Source organism: Malus domestica, chromosome 02 (genome assembly GCF_042453785.1).
Source record: "Malus domestica chromosome 02, GDT2T_hap1".
Lineage (NCBI taxonomy): Eukaryota > Viridiplantae > Streptophyta > Magnoliopsida > Rosales > Rosaceae > Malus > Malus domestica.
In genome coordinates this window covers 1294253-1311358 of record NC_091662.1, presented here as the reverse complement: position 1 = coordinate 1311358, position 17106 = coordinate 1294253, and the positions used below count along the sequence as shown (strand labels likewise).

The following is a 17106-nucleotide window of genomic DNA, read 5'->3' as shown; positions in this document are numbered from 1 at the left end:
TGTTTTTAAAATTTTTCTATTTTTATTTTTTGCAGACAAACATTTGACAGACAAGCACAACTCATTAACCACTAGTTAGGAAAACTAATGACCTAATTAATTAGAGGCTCCCCAGTGTGCTAATTTTGAGGAAGACCTTGCTCATTGTCCCTCTCAGCTCCAAACACGAGTTACCTTGGGGTTTGCAATGCCGATTGTACTAATCTTGTATCATTATTCCCTTTATACCCTTCATGCCTACTGTTTAATTTTGAAAGAGAAATACTAAAGAGGCTGTTTAAAAAATATGACTCTTTCTGAATTTTTTGGCACATAAAAAATTTAACATTATTTTCATGTCAATATTATAAAATATTGTACCAAAAGTATAAGGTGGTAGACAGTTCCACTTTTGAGAAAATCTCTTTCACATTTCTCATTTCGAAATTCCATGTCAGCATAATGTTATCATATGAATTAATAGTTGACAATCAATCATGCATACGTAAATGCTTAACACTGTAATTAATCTTTTGTAGAGAGCTTTTCTCTTGGAGCTGGACATAAGCAAAACTATAATGGTATAAACATGTTCTCAAGATATTTCCTAAATTATAAATTTTGAAGTCTAGTCTCAAACCAGAAAACAAGAAAAATAATTCTTTTGAGGCAGTTCGGTTTGTCCTTTCTTTTCTCCTTTTCCCCCTTCTTAAGCAATGTATTTGTAGGTATGTTGGGGGCCTGGAGCTTCCTGAATGGTAAAATGAAGTGCTAATTATCTACTGCTCCCATTCACTACTTAATGTGATGAGAAAGCTTTCTAACGATTAATCTCAAAAAAATTATACGAAAGTTTGTTTAATAACTATTTCGTTTTTACTTTTAAATTTTATTTTTATGTTAGTAATACAAAGTAAATACATGAGAAAAATACGAGATACTTAAGAATACATGAAGGATGATAGAGATGTGAGAAGTAGATTAAATTTTAAAGGAAAGACACAAAGTCTAACATAAAACAAAAACTACGTTGGTGTTTAAGCTCCATCCCCCTGCTTCATTGCTATTTTTTCTCATAGGTTTTCCTCATATATTAAGCACAAAAATCAAACTAAAAGTCAAATACAAAAATGATTATTGAACGAGCTCTAAAAATAATTTCCTATGAAAATAGCCAACCACTCAGCTTAACTTAGATGTCTACGATGACTGAATATTACATCCACGTGTATGCTTGATGAAACAACACGACTAGCAAAACCCTAGCAGTTACATCCAAAACAAAAAGAAGAAAGTAAGAAAGCTAATTAATCACAGTCGCAGAACCAAAGAAAGAAAGGACAGAAGAGGATGGCCATGGCCAACCCCACATGCCATGAAAAGCAGAAAGGTGTTATAGTAAAGCAAAGAAGGTCACGTGCAAGGGATCCAAAGGGAAATGTCTGGCTTTAAACCCTAAACAAATTTAAACTTGTCCAAAAGCTTAAGTGTATCTTGGGACAGGTCACTCAGACTGACCAACCAATTATTCCTCCTTTTATCGTCCAAAATCAAACGATAAATGTTTCTAAATTAATTGTCATATGTTGTATTATTTTACGTGTTATAATACAAGTGATCGATTAAGTTGATATGTTCAATTTTTAAAGTATTAAAAAAGACACATTTATAATTTAAGTAAAAAATAGTAACAAATGGTGATTATGTTCTGAGTACACGGAAAAACATCTTCTAATGGTGGTCAAAGGTCAAAGATTCAAAGTGAACAGGCTATTCAGAAGAACAAATAGGCGTTGCAGGGTCAGCGGATGAGCCGCACGAGGGGATCTTCCTGCCCCTCTCTGCCCTGTGTGTGGTCTGAGTTAGTTCCATTTGCTTTGTTTGAAAAGGGTTTTCTTTATTTATTTGTCCAGCCACTTCACCACGCCCTATTAGATATTCAGGCCCTTATTTTCAAGGTATTTATCTCACATGGAGAGCCTTTTCCCCCAAAGATTAAAGCCTCAAGAGTCGAGATCATGTGCGTCCAATGACCAAGGCTACAATACAGCATGATGTACTCCAGTACTAGTTCTATTCGAGGAGAAATTCTGAGTGGGACTTCTGCCTAATACAACTTTCACATAGAAACGAGATCAGTGTGGAGATAGATGAAATTAAAATACAAGGAATTTATTAGTTTGTGAGGTTGGTTGGACAAAACACATAGCATTTTTCATATATTTTTTAGAAAAATTCAAATTTATTGCTGAAATCTTGTCGTAAACACAAAAGCTCAAGTAAATTGGGTTCAAGTGTTCGTTTTTTTTTTGGTAAAAAATTCAAGTGTTACTATCATACCTTTTTGCTTTTAGGGATAATTTTTTGGATTTCAAAAACACTTGAAGTGCTTCCTAAAAAAAAACACTGGTTATGTGTTTATTGTAGGAAGCACTTTAAGTGTTTTTCAAAAATTCACTTGCATTTTTGTTACAGATTGATACCAAAAATATTTTTACCAAAAGCGATTTCAGCCATTTTAAAAGTACTTCCAAACGAGCTCTCAAATTAAACTGGCTGTTAATCTGTCATTACTATTCAGAAACCACTAATAGAGTTATTGATAATGTATTAATGTTAAGCACGGCTATCATTCTTTATACAGTTAATAAAATACTTCTCATTAACAATGATACCTTCTTCCCCAGATTATCCACCTTTTCAGGTTTTTGTATTCTTCTTTTCAAAAGTTTATGTATACTTGTATATAAATACACTATACAACAACTTCGACAATAAATATGATAAATACATGTACGGAGAAATGATGTTCAAACGGCTCAAACCTAGTTTAAACTCTTAAGGTTTCTGAGCAGAAAACATGATGAAAGCTTGTTGAACGTTGCTCGTGTAGTTGGTGAGACCGCATGATGCACACAAGTCCTCGATCTCCTCCTCCGTTAAATAGTTGTAGCCCTGAAGAGCACTCTGCCACACCAACACCTTAAAATCAATATTTGTTTTTAAGTTTATAACCACCCTTAAACAGACCTAGCTCGCTACTACTAATGAGTCGTCTCTGACGTAAATTCAACTATTTGGATCACAGTAACGATTAATTTTTACTTCATTCGCAACAGACTTAAACAGAACTAGAAAAGAAATGTGGATATTACGCAATTGTTTGTTTCAAACACACATTCTATGACTGCCACATATAGATAGAAAATTGAGAGGTCTGAACCAAATCTAGCATTGCTCACATTTGGTAATCATTGATTAAGTATTACCTCTCTGAGTTGCCGGGTTATCCAGGGAGTAGATGGAGTATACCGCAGAAAAGTGGTTCCAACAAAGACACCACCACTTCGTAATATGCGAGTTATTTCAGCAATCTGAAAATTAAATGAGATACGAGTTGGAAATTAATAGAAGGCTTGTTGCATCCAAACATGTCTCCATGGAGTAAAACAATGAAAATTTTATGAGATTTGACAGTTTATGACTTTCAGACGCAACAAATAGAGGTCCACCAGTGAAACAGGTGCTACAAGCAAACCACCCGATAGCTAATTTCATTAATTACACCTGAAAAGATGTATCTAATATAGGAGCCAAAGTTGAGCAGACCAGAATCTGTGGTGTACTATCTTTCTTCAGTCGAAAACTGAAGTGTTTTCCATATGAACTAACTCTGCAATGTGCCAATGGCACACATTCTATGGCTTTTGCATTAACAGAAAGCTTGTAATTCCACAAAAGCCGGAATCCTTTACCTAAAGGTTAGATTTCTGATTCCAATTGACCCACATACAGTATAAGATTGTTAGGTTTGTTAACCACTACCTGCTCTCTCTCTTCCTTGCTGACAAGGTATGTACTGCTGCTAGCCTGTAAGAATATTCAGCTAATCTCCTAGCACATGTAGTCCCCCATCCAAAACACTCCATGCAATTCTAAGGGTTTGGCATTAGAATTCAAATTGGTGTCCAAACCCAAGTTGAAGAGCCACTAAGACACACCTTCAGGTCTGATATGAGTGATTTCCAGAAAGAAAAGAAGAAACTTGACAGGTCAAAAGATATCATCCATCTATTTCTCACACACCATGGCACCGTAAGATGCCTACTTCTTTTGGTCACTTGTAAGGAGCCATGGTGTTTACTCACTTTACTCGCTATTTCACATTTCATCTCATATTCCTGATTAACAATGAAGCCAGAATCAAACGGTTTCAGTGGATGTAACACAGCACTTTCACCGTGACTTTCTCACAGGTTACCAAATAGCAGGCAACATGTGTGTAACGGTGTAAGACAATATGCAGTCCTCCTTTGACTTTGCATATTACTAGCATCTCCGATTGCAATAAAAGGAAAAGGTAGCCAACACATTTGTTTTAACACACACAACAAAATCCTTTTGGGAGAAGAGAAACATAGGAAACACATGAAACACAACTTACAGCATTGGAAGGAGAGGGCCAGCAATGCAATGCTGCGCCGGCATGGACAGCATCAACTGAACCCGAAGGGAACGGAAGCCTAGCAACATCCGCCCTCACAAGAGCAAGATTACTGCACTTATTCCAGTGAACCGTGAGCAATGATAAACATCTCATTTCACTACCAAAGACCACATAAACATTGATCACTCAGAAGAACAAACACAAACTTACGTATCTAAAATAGTAGGATCTCTCTTGAAAAATTCATAACTCTGCCGAAGCATGTTCTCCGAAAAATCAAGTGCAACAACTGCAGAATATGTCCCGGATTTCGCAAACTTCCTCGAAAACAAGCCGCTCCCACAGCTGACATCCACCAAAACACCGCCTTCGGCGGATTTAAAGTAGTCCTGAGCCATCTTAAACTGCAAACCACGTAAGAACCTAAACTTGCTAAGCAAACCAAAACTCAAAATTAAGCAAGAAAATTAACCCAACTGACCAAAAATTTAGCAAGAAACCACATTTACCAATTTACCTCTTCATCGGGACCCGGAAATCCGCTGCGGTTAAAATTCTGGCGCCAACCCCTTTCATACAAGAAGGAAACGAGAGGGCTCCGGAACAACTCGGTCCGGGTCGGTTGTACCTCAACGTACTCCTTCAACCCAGCAGTAACAGTAAGGTCCAAGTAAACGTCTTTGCTCGAATACGTCTTGTCGCATTTCCTGCACTTGAACCCCGACCTGTAAATTGCTCGCCTGCAAAATTTGCAAATCACAAAACGAAATTGAAACACTTACGACGCCAATTTCAAGCAAAAGACTGAGGCTTTGTGTCGTACTGTTACTCACAGATTGAGACCCGGCGGCCCCCTTCGGATGAGTGGTTCGTAGCATATTGGGCAGGCAAGCACCTCGAGGTCAACGCCGGAGCTTTGGATTTCCTCGGCCCTCGACCGCCGCTCCTGCAATATCGGAAATTTGAAATTTAAATGGAAAAGGATGGAAGCGGAAAGGGAGAGGGCAGAGGATGAGGCGGTACCGGCGGGAGAGCGACGGTGGAGGTGGCGCGAATGGGGTGACAGTGATGGCGGGAGGGGCGGCGGAGACGGGGAGGGCGGAATTGAGAATTGTGATGGAAGGGAGGATAGTTTAGGGATAGAAACTTTTGGTGGAGAGTGGAGGAGGGTGTCGTCGCCATTGGAGAGATTTTGATTCTCTGCTGCTGCTGCTGATGCTGATGTTTTTTTTTTTTTTTTTTTTTTTTTTTTTGAAAATGGCGGATAGGTAGAGTTGTAACAGAAAAAAAATTGGCGGATAGAGAGACACGGAGGTAATACGACATCACTCTCAAACACGTGCGGGTCACATGCTAGCAGTATAAAAATGAATTTTATTGCCAAAAAAAAATTTTGATTTGCCCCAGTTTTACGTAATAGTAATAGGGTTGGATCAAATTTCGTCTGTAAGTTTATCTTACGATGTTGGTCACAAGTGCGGATAAAAGAGGATAAAAAGTGCATTAGATTTTGACAGCCGACATTCTGTTTTTTAAATTGAATTCTTATGATAATGGTTGTTGGTTGTTGTAATTGGACTGGATCAACTAAAAAAGAGTAACGAGTGACTCAATTTTCATTCGAGCAACTACAGCAGTACGACCACCACCTTCACCTTGATCAGTAACGTAGTGAAAGTAGTCCATAGCCGTTTTAAACTGCGTACGTACGGAGGACACAATTAACAAGCGTAGTATGATATATGACTAACATAGTGTATGCATAGAGTACTCTTATGTATAGCGCGAATTGCGTACCTCTTGATCCGGACAAGGGAAGCCGGTTTGGCCAAAATACGGACGCCAACCTCTTTCTTACAAGAAGGAAACGAGGCGATTTCTGAAGAACCCAGTCCCGGCGGGATTGGGCGCAATGTACTCCCTTAATCTGCCGTGCTAACAGTAAGATCCAAGTAAATGTCCTTCTCTTTGCTCCTGCTACTGCTGTTATACGACTTGTGGCATATCTTGCACTCGAAAGCCGACCTGAATATTGCTTGCCTACAAAAATATAAACAAATAACAAAAAAAAAATGGTACATTTTTTACACCAATGAAGCTTTTGAGACCAAGAGGGCCTTTTCGGATGAGGGGTTCGTAGCAAACAGGGCATGCTAACAGCTCAAAGCCATTGCCGGAGCTTTGAGTTTCGGGTTGGAAAGTAAGTAGGGAGCTTGCATTTCCGGTTTCCGTTGCTTGGTGAAGAGACGAAGAAGCCATTGTCACAAAAACTAGTACTACTAGTACTATACTTTTTTTCTTCTTTCCCAAAATAATGTTCATTCGTAAAAAGTTTACGTCAATGTGGCCTTATTCGTTGGATTAAATAAATTAGAAAAAAATCGATGGACATAAACAAAGGAAAAATTGCAAGAGGATAATATGCGAAAATCATTTTCCTAAGCGCATATTTGAACCTAAAAAGTTCTTTTAGCTATTGATCCATCACCTTTAGATTATAAGTTTATATATCCCATTTCTCTTCTAAAAATGACTACTGCATGATACAATAATCAAATCTTAAGATAATTACAAAAACAGAACTTAAGATAAAATCACTCAAATCTACTTGCAGATTAAACAGATTTAGAAAACTAATTAGATGCTTAATTACATACGAAAATCTTTAAAATAAGCACCCTCCTTGTCTTGGAATTTCCTATATGGCTCTCTCCAGAAAGCAGTTTTCGATATAAAGACGATGACTTCGTTCCCTCGCGTAGATAACCCAGAAGATCATTGAAAGCACCAGAGCTGCAGACACCATTGCCAAACCAATGTAAATCCAGCTGCTGTGTTTTTCCAAACCATGACACTTCCCACTGCTTATGTCTCTGAATGCATCCCTAACAGATCTGCAGGATTGCAGATTCGTCAAGAATTTAACGTAACCGTAGAGTACGTAGCTCAGATTTGCAGTAGTTTCCATTTGTCCGTACAATGTGGGAGTCAGCCAGCTGCCCGGTTTTGTACAAGTACCAGCCTTTGAAACCTCACACACATATTTCTTCCATACCTGCTCAGAAAAAAAATGCCGGTCTTAGGGTATATGCAGATAGCACAAATTTTTCAAGAAAGCACTTTTAGGAGAAGCAAGTTCTTTTTCAGAATGCACCTGGAAGTGCTTCCTAAGGGTATGTGCAAACAACACTTCCAAGTTCTTTTACAACCCTAGAACATTTCAACTCTTTTTTGCCAAACATTATCTGAAGAGCTAGTCTCGTTTGGAAGTCCTTTTAAATGGTTAAAAGTTCTTATAAATAATCAAAAGAACTTTAATCTAGTGCCTCTGGATTTGAAAAGCACATGAAAGTACTTTCTAACATATGCACTTGCAAGTGTTTTTTTAAGCAAGCACTTAAAAAGTTTTATTAAAAATTCGACATGCTTCTATAGATGCGCTTGCAGTAAAAACACTTAAGAGTAGAAGATGTAGGCTTCAATTTTAGATACTTATATAATTTGTATTACCTGCGTGGCATTTTGCAGTGGCACTTCACCGGAGATACAATGTCGGTCGATGAGATTTGAATGGAAAGGGTTGCAAAGAAGAGGTACAGGTCTGTCTAACTGATTGTCGACATTCGAAGCATTGGTTATGACATGGTTAACCACGGTAACAAGCTGGAAGGTTGCATCCTTGGTGCGCAACGCAGCCTCCTGGGCAGTAGCATGGTCCACACATGGGAGTATATCGTCAAATGCAGTATGAGGTTTAGGGTTCTGAACCCATTCATCCATGGCGACACATGCATCTCCAATCGCACTATGCAACATAGGAAAAGAAGTCACATGGAGGACAAGCTGAAAATTAACTTCTAAACTAGAAATCCTTCCTACTAAAGCAGTGACAAACTGTAGTTACTTGTGGAGGACAACAAATGCACCGCACAATATGAACGCTAACGTGACAAGAATCCACCCGACAATCACCAAGCTGCACACAAATGAAATGTTTGAGTACTTTCTTGTCAAGCAAGCAACTAAAGAGCAAAGATTTCATGGTTTTTATCACTTACATGTGTACACCAACTTGCTTCCCTAGGATCGAAAATACTGCAACAAGTAGTACAACGTGATTAAATGCCAATTAATTCTCGAGTTCTCGAAATTAATTCCTCCTAAATTGAAAGAAAATAAAAGACTTACAAATTCCAAGCAAGGCCAGAAAGATCATAGCTGCAACAAGGTTAATGAGAAGGATCCTCCTGCAAAACATTGTAGCAAATACATATGTTATATGATCCAACCAATTGTCCGATTAATTTTTAGAGCTTGTAGAATATATATCTATTTACATGGTATTTAAACTATCTTTTATAGTCTTTAAATTCTTTTTTGTTCTATCAGAAAGTGTAGCTGCAGAAGCGTCAATTTTTGTTACGATATTGTCAATTTTCTTCTGGACATCTTCTGGCAGAAACACAGCATCAACTCCAATCCGCTTAGCTGCACTGAGATTATATGACACATTCCTGAGCTTTGCAGCAGTTGTATTTGCCTGACTAACAACATGGTTCAGTGCATCGGTTGAACTTCCCTGGAACTTTCCTTGACCGGAGAACAAAACAATGAATCCAATGCTGGAATGGACGGTGCAAACGGTAAACAAAATCATCAGTTCATACAAATCATAGGCAAAAATTGTCCGTGCACGTTAGATGTGTGCGCGCTCAGGAATAAGGAGAGAGACATACATTGCGGCAAGGGTGAAGAAAACGAGGAAGATGGGAGAGAGAGCATAAGCTCTTCTAGAATAACCATAAGGCTCTTTAGGGCGACAGAAGTTGCAGATACAGGTTAGGCACAAGCTTATCCCGAAAATCTTGAACCATACGACAGCAATGACAAGGAAGGGCGTCGCGGTATAGTTAACAGACTGCATCATAAATTCGTAATCAATGTGCAAAAATATATTACGCAACATGATCAACACAATGTCCCAAACAAGTACATATGAATAGTCATTCATAAGTTTTCATAGAAACCGAAATAATAAGAAGTACAAAGAAAACTCACAGCCCAGTAATGTTCATTGCTGATGTTCCAGCCACCGGTGTATCTCTTAAATCCGTCACGAGGGTCTTTCCGGCGTGTCCTCTCCCTAGACAATATCATCAGAGGTGCGTTTCGGGGAGTTTTTTCTTCTGCTAGAGACCTTCTTGTGCCCCAAGTCACCACCACCCCACCATGCTCTCTCTGATCACCACCATCCCCTACAATGCCAACACGAGCACAAACCGTAAACAAACACATTAAAGATCAAAATATAACACAAAAGGAAGCATTTTCGGCAACGAAAAGAGACTAAAGCAGCTGCGATACAGAACCTGTTGTTTGCAAAGTGTCAGAGTTTCCGAAACCGAAAGAAATGAAGAAGGAAAGGGAGAGAAAAAGAAGCAACGTTTTTGATGTGAAGCATAACATTTTTTTCCACAGAGAAATGGATGGAGAAAATACAACTGATCAGTTGAAGTGAATTTGAAGGAACCCAGATAGCAAATATTGAAGATGCTTTTTTTTACAGTTCTACTTGGATAAGATCCCTTCAACGATCCTAAGATTTCAACTGCTTTTTTGAACTCCACCCACCACCACTCCCACTACTTGCTGAGTTTAACCGCAACATGGAGAGAGAGAGAGAGAGAGAGAGAGAGAGACTTTTGTTCGATGTTACGTGTTGAATTATCTGCACACTCCACAAAGAGTTTAATTGCACGGATTATTAGGATTTTGTTTGGTTTTAATTTGACCATGGTCAATGAGAGTATATATAAGCACGTGTGGTGCTGACAAAAAAACGCACATGCAAAGAGGCTAGTATATTTGGTTCGCGGCGGTTAGATTGTAAAGGGCATTGTTTATCTGAACTTCTAAAGTGTAATACTACCAAGCTCCAAATATTACTGCTTTGTCTAATGGAGTTTCTGAGGAAGCACAAATGAGTACTGCATAGCAATAAAACCAAACCACAATGTACAAAAGAACTCCGAAGGTAAAATCACTCGAATGTACATGGACGAAAACATATTTTTACCCAACTCTTATACATGGAAACCTTTAAGCACCCTTGTCTTCGAATTCCTCGGCGGTTTTAGCAGATGCAAACTTTTTAGTGTACACCCGATGCCTTCGCTCCCTTGCATAGATCACCCAGAAGATCAGTGACAACATCACGGCTGCAGATACCATTACTAAGCCAATGTAGATCCACTCACTATGTTTTCGCAGACTAGGACAATTGTTTTTACTTATGTCGGTGAACGTAACCCTAACAAATGTGCAGTCTTGCAGATCAACCAGGAATGGACCGTAACGATACAGACCATAACTCACGTTTCTTGCAGCTTCCATTTGGCCATACATGGTTGGATTCAACCGGCCAACTGTCCTACAGATACCAGTTGCAGAAGCCTCGCAGACGTAACGCTTCCATACCTGCTTGAAACATAAAATGCGAATCTTAGTAGTTTTTACCGAACTAACAGAAAGATGTAGGCAATGTTTAGATCAACTTAGATGCTTCATTACCTGGGTGGCATTTTTCAGTTCCACCTCACCAGGGGCACACTGTCGATCAGAGAGGTCAGAATTGAAAGGGTCGCAAAGAACAGGTAGTCGTGGGCCAGACTGATTAAAATATAAAGGTCGGGCAATAGGTGGATAATTAACGTTTGAGACGTTGTTGATGACACTATTAACCACAGTAACAAGTTGGTGGGTTACATCCTTGGCACGTATCGCAGTCTCTTGGGCAGTAGCATTGTCCACACATGGGAGGATATCATCTAATGCAGTGTGAGATGTGGGGTTCTGGACCCACTCATCCATGGAAACACATGAATCTGCAACCACACTATATACATAGGACGAGAAGTTAGAGGAACAGAAGACAGATTAGAAAACAACACAACAGATCAGTCATAAGCTAGACCGAATGACACTCATATCATGAATTTGTTCTTATGAGATAACCAAGATGTAACCCTTACAACGAACATAGGTGCAACTTAGAAAGTAATATGATGTGTGATCATAACCAAATAGTACTTACTTATGGAGAAGGAGAAATACACCGCATAATATGAATGTACCCGCAACAAGAACCCACCCAACAATCACCAAACTGCATAAAAGAGGTAAGTGGATGTGAACAAATGTTTGAGGACTAGGATACAAATGCTTCCAAAATTTGAAGATGTTACAATAAAAAGGAAACAGCTTTCACTTACAAGTATACAAGGGCTTGCCACCCGAAAATGGAAAACACTGCAAGTAGTAAAAAGAAGAAAAATATAAGAATAATAGTAAAATCTTCAAAATCTGTGCCTCTAATCAAAGGAAAGTGAAAAGACTAACCAAATCCAAGGAAGGCCAAAAAGAGCATAACAGCAGCAACAATAATGAGAGCCAGTCCCCTGCAATATATAGCGAGAGACAAATATTACACACAGCATTGTGAGCACAAGTTCCAGAACTTTTAGAACATACTTACACGCTATCCAAGACATCTTGTATACTCTTAGAATTCTTTTCACTTTTATCATCAAGTGTACTGGAAGCAGAGTCAAGCTTTGTCCTAATATTGTCAATGTTACTCTGAACGTCGGAAGGCAGAAATACAGAGTCAACCCCAACCCGCTTAGCTGCACCAAGATAACCTGACAAATTCCTGAGGCTTTCAACAGTCTTATCAGCTTGACTCACAACATAATCCAACGTCTTTGTTGTGCTGCTGTGGAACTTTCCCTGACCAGTGTACAGAACAATGCATCCAACACTAGGGACCAACATAAAAATTAAAGGATGTCATCAGTTCACAAAAAATATAGTACTTGTCCATTGGTATCAAATATAGTTACCATGAACTGTGGAGAGAGGGAAGGAGAGAGACTTACATTGCCGCAAGGGTGAACAAAATAAGTAGGATGAGGGAGAGAGCATAGCATGTTCTAGAATAACCATAAGGCTCCCGTGGACAACAGCAGTAACAGAGACAGATAAGGGACAAGCTCAGCCCAAAAATCACAAACCAGACAGCAGCAACGGCAAAGAAGGGAACCGCAGTGAAACCAACAGACTGCATAAAAAATTAATAACCAATGTTAGCATACCATTCAGATACGTATTAAATATACATCCAATCTCCAAACAAAGTCCAAAAGAAAAAAAAGGATTTGAGAAACAACGAAAAGATATGATATCATAATTAGTCAATGGATAACATTCTCGGAAGCGTTCAAGGCCTGCATAAAGACAGGATACCGCACAAAATAATTTATTTGTGAACAACATCATGACAGAGTTCAAGGCCTGCATCTTTTAAGTATAAAGACATGGTCTTTCTTTCAAAGCATAAAAATCAACTGAAAGACAATTACATACCAAATTAGTTTTAAACAAAACCACAACGTAAGTAAAAAATCAACAAAATAATGTTGTGATTGCATTAATCATAGTTGGGGTGCAGAGAGGGGTATGGTTCATCGTTTGATTCTAAGTGCAAGGAAGAGGAGCTCGGGTGCCTCAGCCCCTCCAAGGACTTTCAGCTGAGGAAAAATTCATACCGCAGCAGATATAGATGGCATTTGCTTGGAAAGTCCAAGTCTTCATCCAATTAAGTTCTTAAGGAACATTTAGTATAATTCAATCATCCAACACAGCAGCAAAACACCCCCAAAACAACAGAATTATACCATAGCTCATAAATTCAGAAAAACCCAAATCACAAAAATAACAAAAAAAAAACAACTAAATTATAAAACTTAATCAAAAGAGTTGAGAGAACTCACAGCCCAGTAATGCTCATTGCTGATATTCCACCCACCATTGTATTTCTTAAAACTATCAAGTGGGTCCCTCCTGCGCGTCCTCTCCTCAGCCAACAGCAGAGACGAGTTCTGGGCAGTTCCGCTTGCAAGCGACCTCCTTGTTTCCCATACTACCGACCCACCAGCATCATCATCCCCTCTCCCACCACCTGAAACAATCATAAAAGTAACCCCAAATTCAAGATTCAAGATCCCATTTCCTCAAAGAACAAAAGAAACGAAAAAAAAAAGAAAAAAACTGTTTCAGAAACCCCTCTGTACCTGTGTGGGAAATGTGAGAGCTTGCTGAAGTGAAAGCAACGAGGAGGCAAAAACCGAGAAAAAGGAGCAAACTTTTTGGTGGGTTCGATCTAAAACCAGGCATTTTGAATTGGGTTTTTGAGTTTTTAGATTGCAGACGAAGAAAATTTCCAGAAGGATAGAGGAAACGTTTCGGAAATTATCAGAGGAAAGCCGCGTCCATTTGCTTATATCCGTTTGCTTAACGAGAGAGAGAGAGAGAGAGAGATTTGATAATTTACTACTGTTTTTCTTTCAAGCTGTGTTCTTGTGGTCCTTTCGATTTCCACGGACAGCAACGGGCACTGACTCGCAAATATACTCTGTCGGTGTTTTTATCATGACGAAATTACCCCTTTTATATTTTTCTCTGTTTCTCATTTAGATTTTAATTATTTTGTGTAGAATAAAATATTTTTTAGAATTATGTTTGTTTGCTTTGTTTTTGGGGAATAAAATGTTGCGAATAACAGTGTATTTGAATTGCGAATAAATACGATACGTCACATATCATTATATAATTTGAAAGATATTTGTAAAAAAAAAAAAAAAAATTCAATTGTATAATAACATTTAATGTACCATCTATGCTATGAGCTCAATAAAAAATCTTGTAAAACAACAAAATTAATTACTCAGGTTTTCAAATGTAAAATTGGACATAAACACTATCATTTAAAAGCAAATCTTGTTTTATAAGGTGACAAGACTCACAACCACCTCTCTTTTGAAAAAAAAAATGAAAAAAAACTTTATTTTGTAAAAAAAATAAATAAATCCACAAGGATCAGCTTTACTTTAAGAACTTTTTTTTCCTTTTCTTAATATACCAATTATAATGTGTGTGTTTTGGTAAATGTATGATTTATTGGGAAAAAAAATTCAATATGTGGAAACACGATCTCATACATCAAGTGTAATAATATAATTGGTTGGAAACTTGAAAAAAATATTATGACATTTGATATACCGGACAATGTTTCTGACACACTGAAAATCTTCTATTTGTTGTAGCTCAAAATATCTAAGTAATTACTGCTTAAGTAGGTGGCCAAAGTTTTTGATAAAACAGCAGTCCTGATATATTGATTAGAGAAGAAGAAAATGGACAAAGGTAATGAAAATTTGCTCAAATTAGTGGAGCGTGACAGTGTGTTTGCCTTAATGAAGCTCAAGAAATTTTGTACCAAGCAGGAGTTTGTAGCTGAGTTGTTAAGATTATTTATTGAGCTAAGGTTTCGAGTTCAATTTCTCGTCCTTCGATATTGATTTTATAGTAAAAATAATTTTCCCTATAATACTAAGAGGGTTGTATTCAATTAGGATTATGTGAGATTTTAAAGGAATTTGAAAATTTATTGGTATTCAATTCAGATTTTAATTGAATCAGTGAGATGTAGGTTGTATTCTGTCACATCCCCGCCCGGGCCCCCACCACATCTTGGGCTCGACTCCGTCGTAGCACGATATTGTCCGCTTTAGGCCCCGACCATACCCTCATGATTTTGTTTCTGGGAGAACTTCCCAGTGGGTTACCCATCATAAGATTGCTCTCATGTGAACTCACTTAATTTTGGAGTTCCAATGAAATCCGATGCAGGTTGTATTCTGTCACATCCCGCCCGGACCCCCACCACATCTTGGGCTCGACTCCGCCGTAGCACGATAGTGTCTGCTTTAGGCCCCGACCATACCCTCATGATTTTGTTTCTGGGAGAACTTTCCAATGAGTTACCTATCATTATATTGCTCTCATGCGAACTCACTTAACTTTGGAGTTCCAATGAAACCTGAAGTCAGTGAGCTCCCAAAATGCCTCGTGCTAGGTAGAGATGGGAATATACATATAAGGCTTACAGGATCCACTCTCCTAGGCGATGTGGGATATTACAATTCACCCCCATTTGGGGCTCGACGTCCTCATCGGCACACGTTCGATCAGGGATTGGCTCTGATACCAAATTGTCACATCTCAGCATGGGCCCCCGCCACATCTCGAACTCAACTCTGTCGTAGCACGATATTCTTCGCTTTTGGCCTCGATCACGCCCTCACGGTTTTGTTTTTGGAAATTCACAAAATAACTTCCCAGTGGGTCACCCATTATGGGATTACTCTCACGTGAATTCGCTAAACTTCAGAGTTCCGACGAAGCCAGTGAGCTCCCAAAATGTCTCATGCTAGGTAGAGATGAGAATATACATATAAGGCTTACATGATCCACTCTCCCGAACGATGTGAGATGTTACATATTCAATTTATATTTATAAAGAGTCAGTCTGGCGGTATTCAATCCATATTCTTATATTGACTTTCCAAATTGGTGAGTATTTAAAAAGTCAGGGAATTTATTGGATTCAATAAATTTATTGATTTTGATGTATTCTAGAGCGTGAGGTATAAATATCAAAGGTCCTCACAAATCAGGCACCCTCCTCCATATTTCAACTTGATTTCTCCTTCAAACCCAACCACATAATATGAACAGCTTCTTCAAAAACCTTTCTCTCGGTATTACACACAATACGATATGTGTTTTTCTCAATGATTCATTATGAGTATGAAAATTTTGATTACATAATTTTTCTTTTTATTTCTGCGACTTTATAACTTGCAAGACAAGGACTCAACAATTTTATCAATCATGTCTCAGAATACAGGTTTTACATGATTTTTCATCTAGTTTGTTAGATGATTCATAACCCTTTGGGATTAATGTGTGTTGCTTAAAAATTAATGTCAGTGCTAGCTTCGTCTAATTTCGAAATGGGAGATTTACCTTAAGGAAGGGGCAAACAGTATAACCAATGGTCCTCCATAGAAAGCCAAACTTTGTTGGAACTAATGGTTGATGCTGCCAAGCGAGGATGGCGTGATGCTAATGGTTCGTTTAGCAAGCAATTAGTAGAAACGATGATATTTCCTGTTATTAAGGAAAAACTTGGGTGCAACAAAAATTATAGTCAATATACGAGTCGGCTGAGATGGATGAAGCAACAATATCAACATAATGCTAAATTTTTGGCAGACCCAGATGATAAAGTCTCACGGTATGTTGTGTTTTTTTTTTTTTGCTTGGATTGGATGGTTAGAGCTCAAAAGAAAAAGAAAAAGTGAATAATTTGAGAGGCAAAAGTTTAGCCGACCGTATAATATGTGCAAGAATTGAATGTGTGGCTTGCATTCCAATAAGTTCAATAAAGATTTTACTCTTACCAAAAAAAAAAAAAATTGCCCAATGAGTCTATTAGACTCTATAAAAATCCATTGAACTTCATAACGGAATTCATATCAAATTTTTTTACAATGCACCGGATTCTATGTGAATCAATTAAAATCCATGAAATTCATGGAAGTTAATAATTACATTAAATTCTCTCAAATTCTTAATTGAATACACCCTCCTAAGTTGTTAGTCAAGTTATTCAAAGTCCATTGTATTATTAGAAATTATTGACTATAATGGTTCTTTATAGCAAATGAAGAGGGTATAATTGCTATTAAACTTGAATGTGAACCATCACAAACACA

The 17106-nt window shown here is 38.1% G+C and overlaps 3 protein-coding genes across 5 annotated transcripts; all 3 read right to left on the bottom strand.

Moving 5' to 3' along the window:
* Positions 1-2614: 2614 nt before the first annotated feature.
* Positions 2615-5711, bottom strand: LOC103406867 (uncharacterized methyltransferase At2g41040, chloroplastic-like). Of its 3 annotated transcripts, none has more exons than XM_029108799.2 (7): positions 5450-5711; positions 5260-5372; positions 4944-5166; positions 4637-4830; positions 4424-4535; positions 3249-3353; positions 2615-2946 (listed from the first exon to the last, which is right to left on the bottom strand). In XM_029108799.2, the coding sequence occupies exons 1-7, from the start codon at positions 5606-5608 to the stop codon at positions 2818-2820; spliced, it is 1035 nt and encodes a 344-aa protein (XP_028964632.1). In that variant the 5' UTR covers positions 5609-5711; the 3' UTR covers positions 2615-2817. The 3 variants fall into 3 exon arrangements, with proteins under 3 accessions (XP_028964632.1, XP_070661364.1, XP_070661369.1); XM_070805263.1 differs by having other exon boundaries at positions 4637-4824; positions 5450-5669; XM_070805268.1 differs by having other exon boundaries at positions 4637-4815; positions 5450-5669.
* Positions 5712-6915: 1204 nt separating this feature from the next.
* LOC103451852 (uncharacterized) lies at positions 6916-10246 on the bottom strand. Its single transcript, XM_029108797.2, has 8 exons — positions 9485-10246; positions 9163-9344; positions 8764-9048; positions 8615-8673; positions 8485-8521; positions 8331-8402; positions 7937-8231; positions 6916-7481 (listed from the first exon to the last, which is right to left on the bottom strand). The coding sequence occupies exons 1-8, from the start codon at positions 9719-9721 to the stop codon at positions 7125-7127; spliced, it is 1524 nt and encodes a 507-aa protein (XP_028964630.1). The 5' UTR covers positions 9722-10246; the 3' UTR covers positions 6916-7124.
* Positions 10247-10346: 100 nt separating this feature from the next.
* On the bottom strand, positions 10347-13908 carry LOC103447424 (uncharacterized). The gene is made up of 9 exons (XM_008386612.4): positions 13558-13908; positions 13258-13445; positions 12364-12545; positions 11961-12245; positions 11825-11883; positions 11698-11734; positions 11520-11591; positions 10997-11321; positions 10347-10903 (listed from the first exon to the last, which is right to left on the bottom strand). Exons 1-9 carry the CDS (start codon positions 13658-13660, stop codon positions 10526-10528), a joined length of 1629 nt encoding a protein of 542 aa, XP_008384834.2. The 5' UTR covers positions 13661-13908; the 3' UTR covers positions 10347-10525.
* Positions 13909-17106: the final 3198 nt, after the last annotated feature.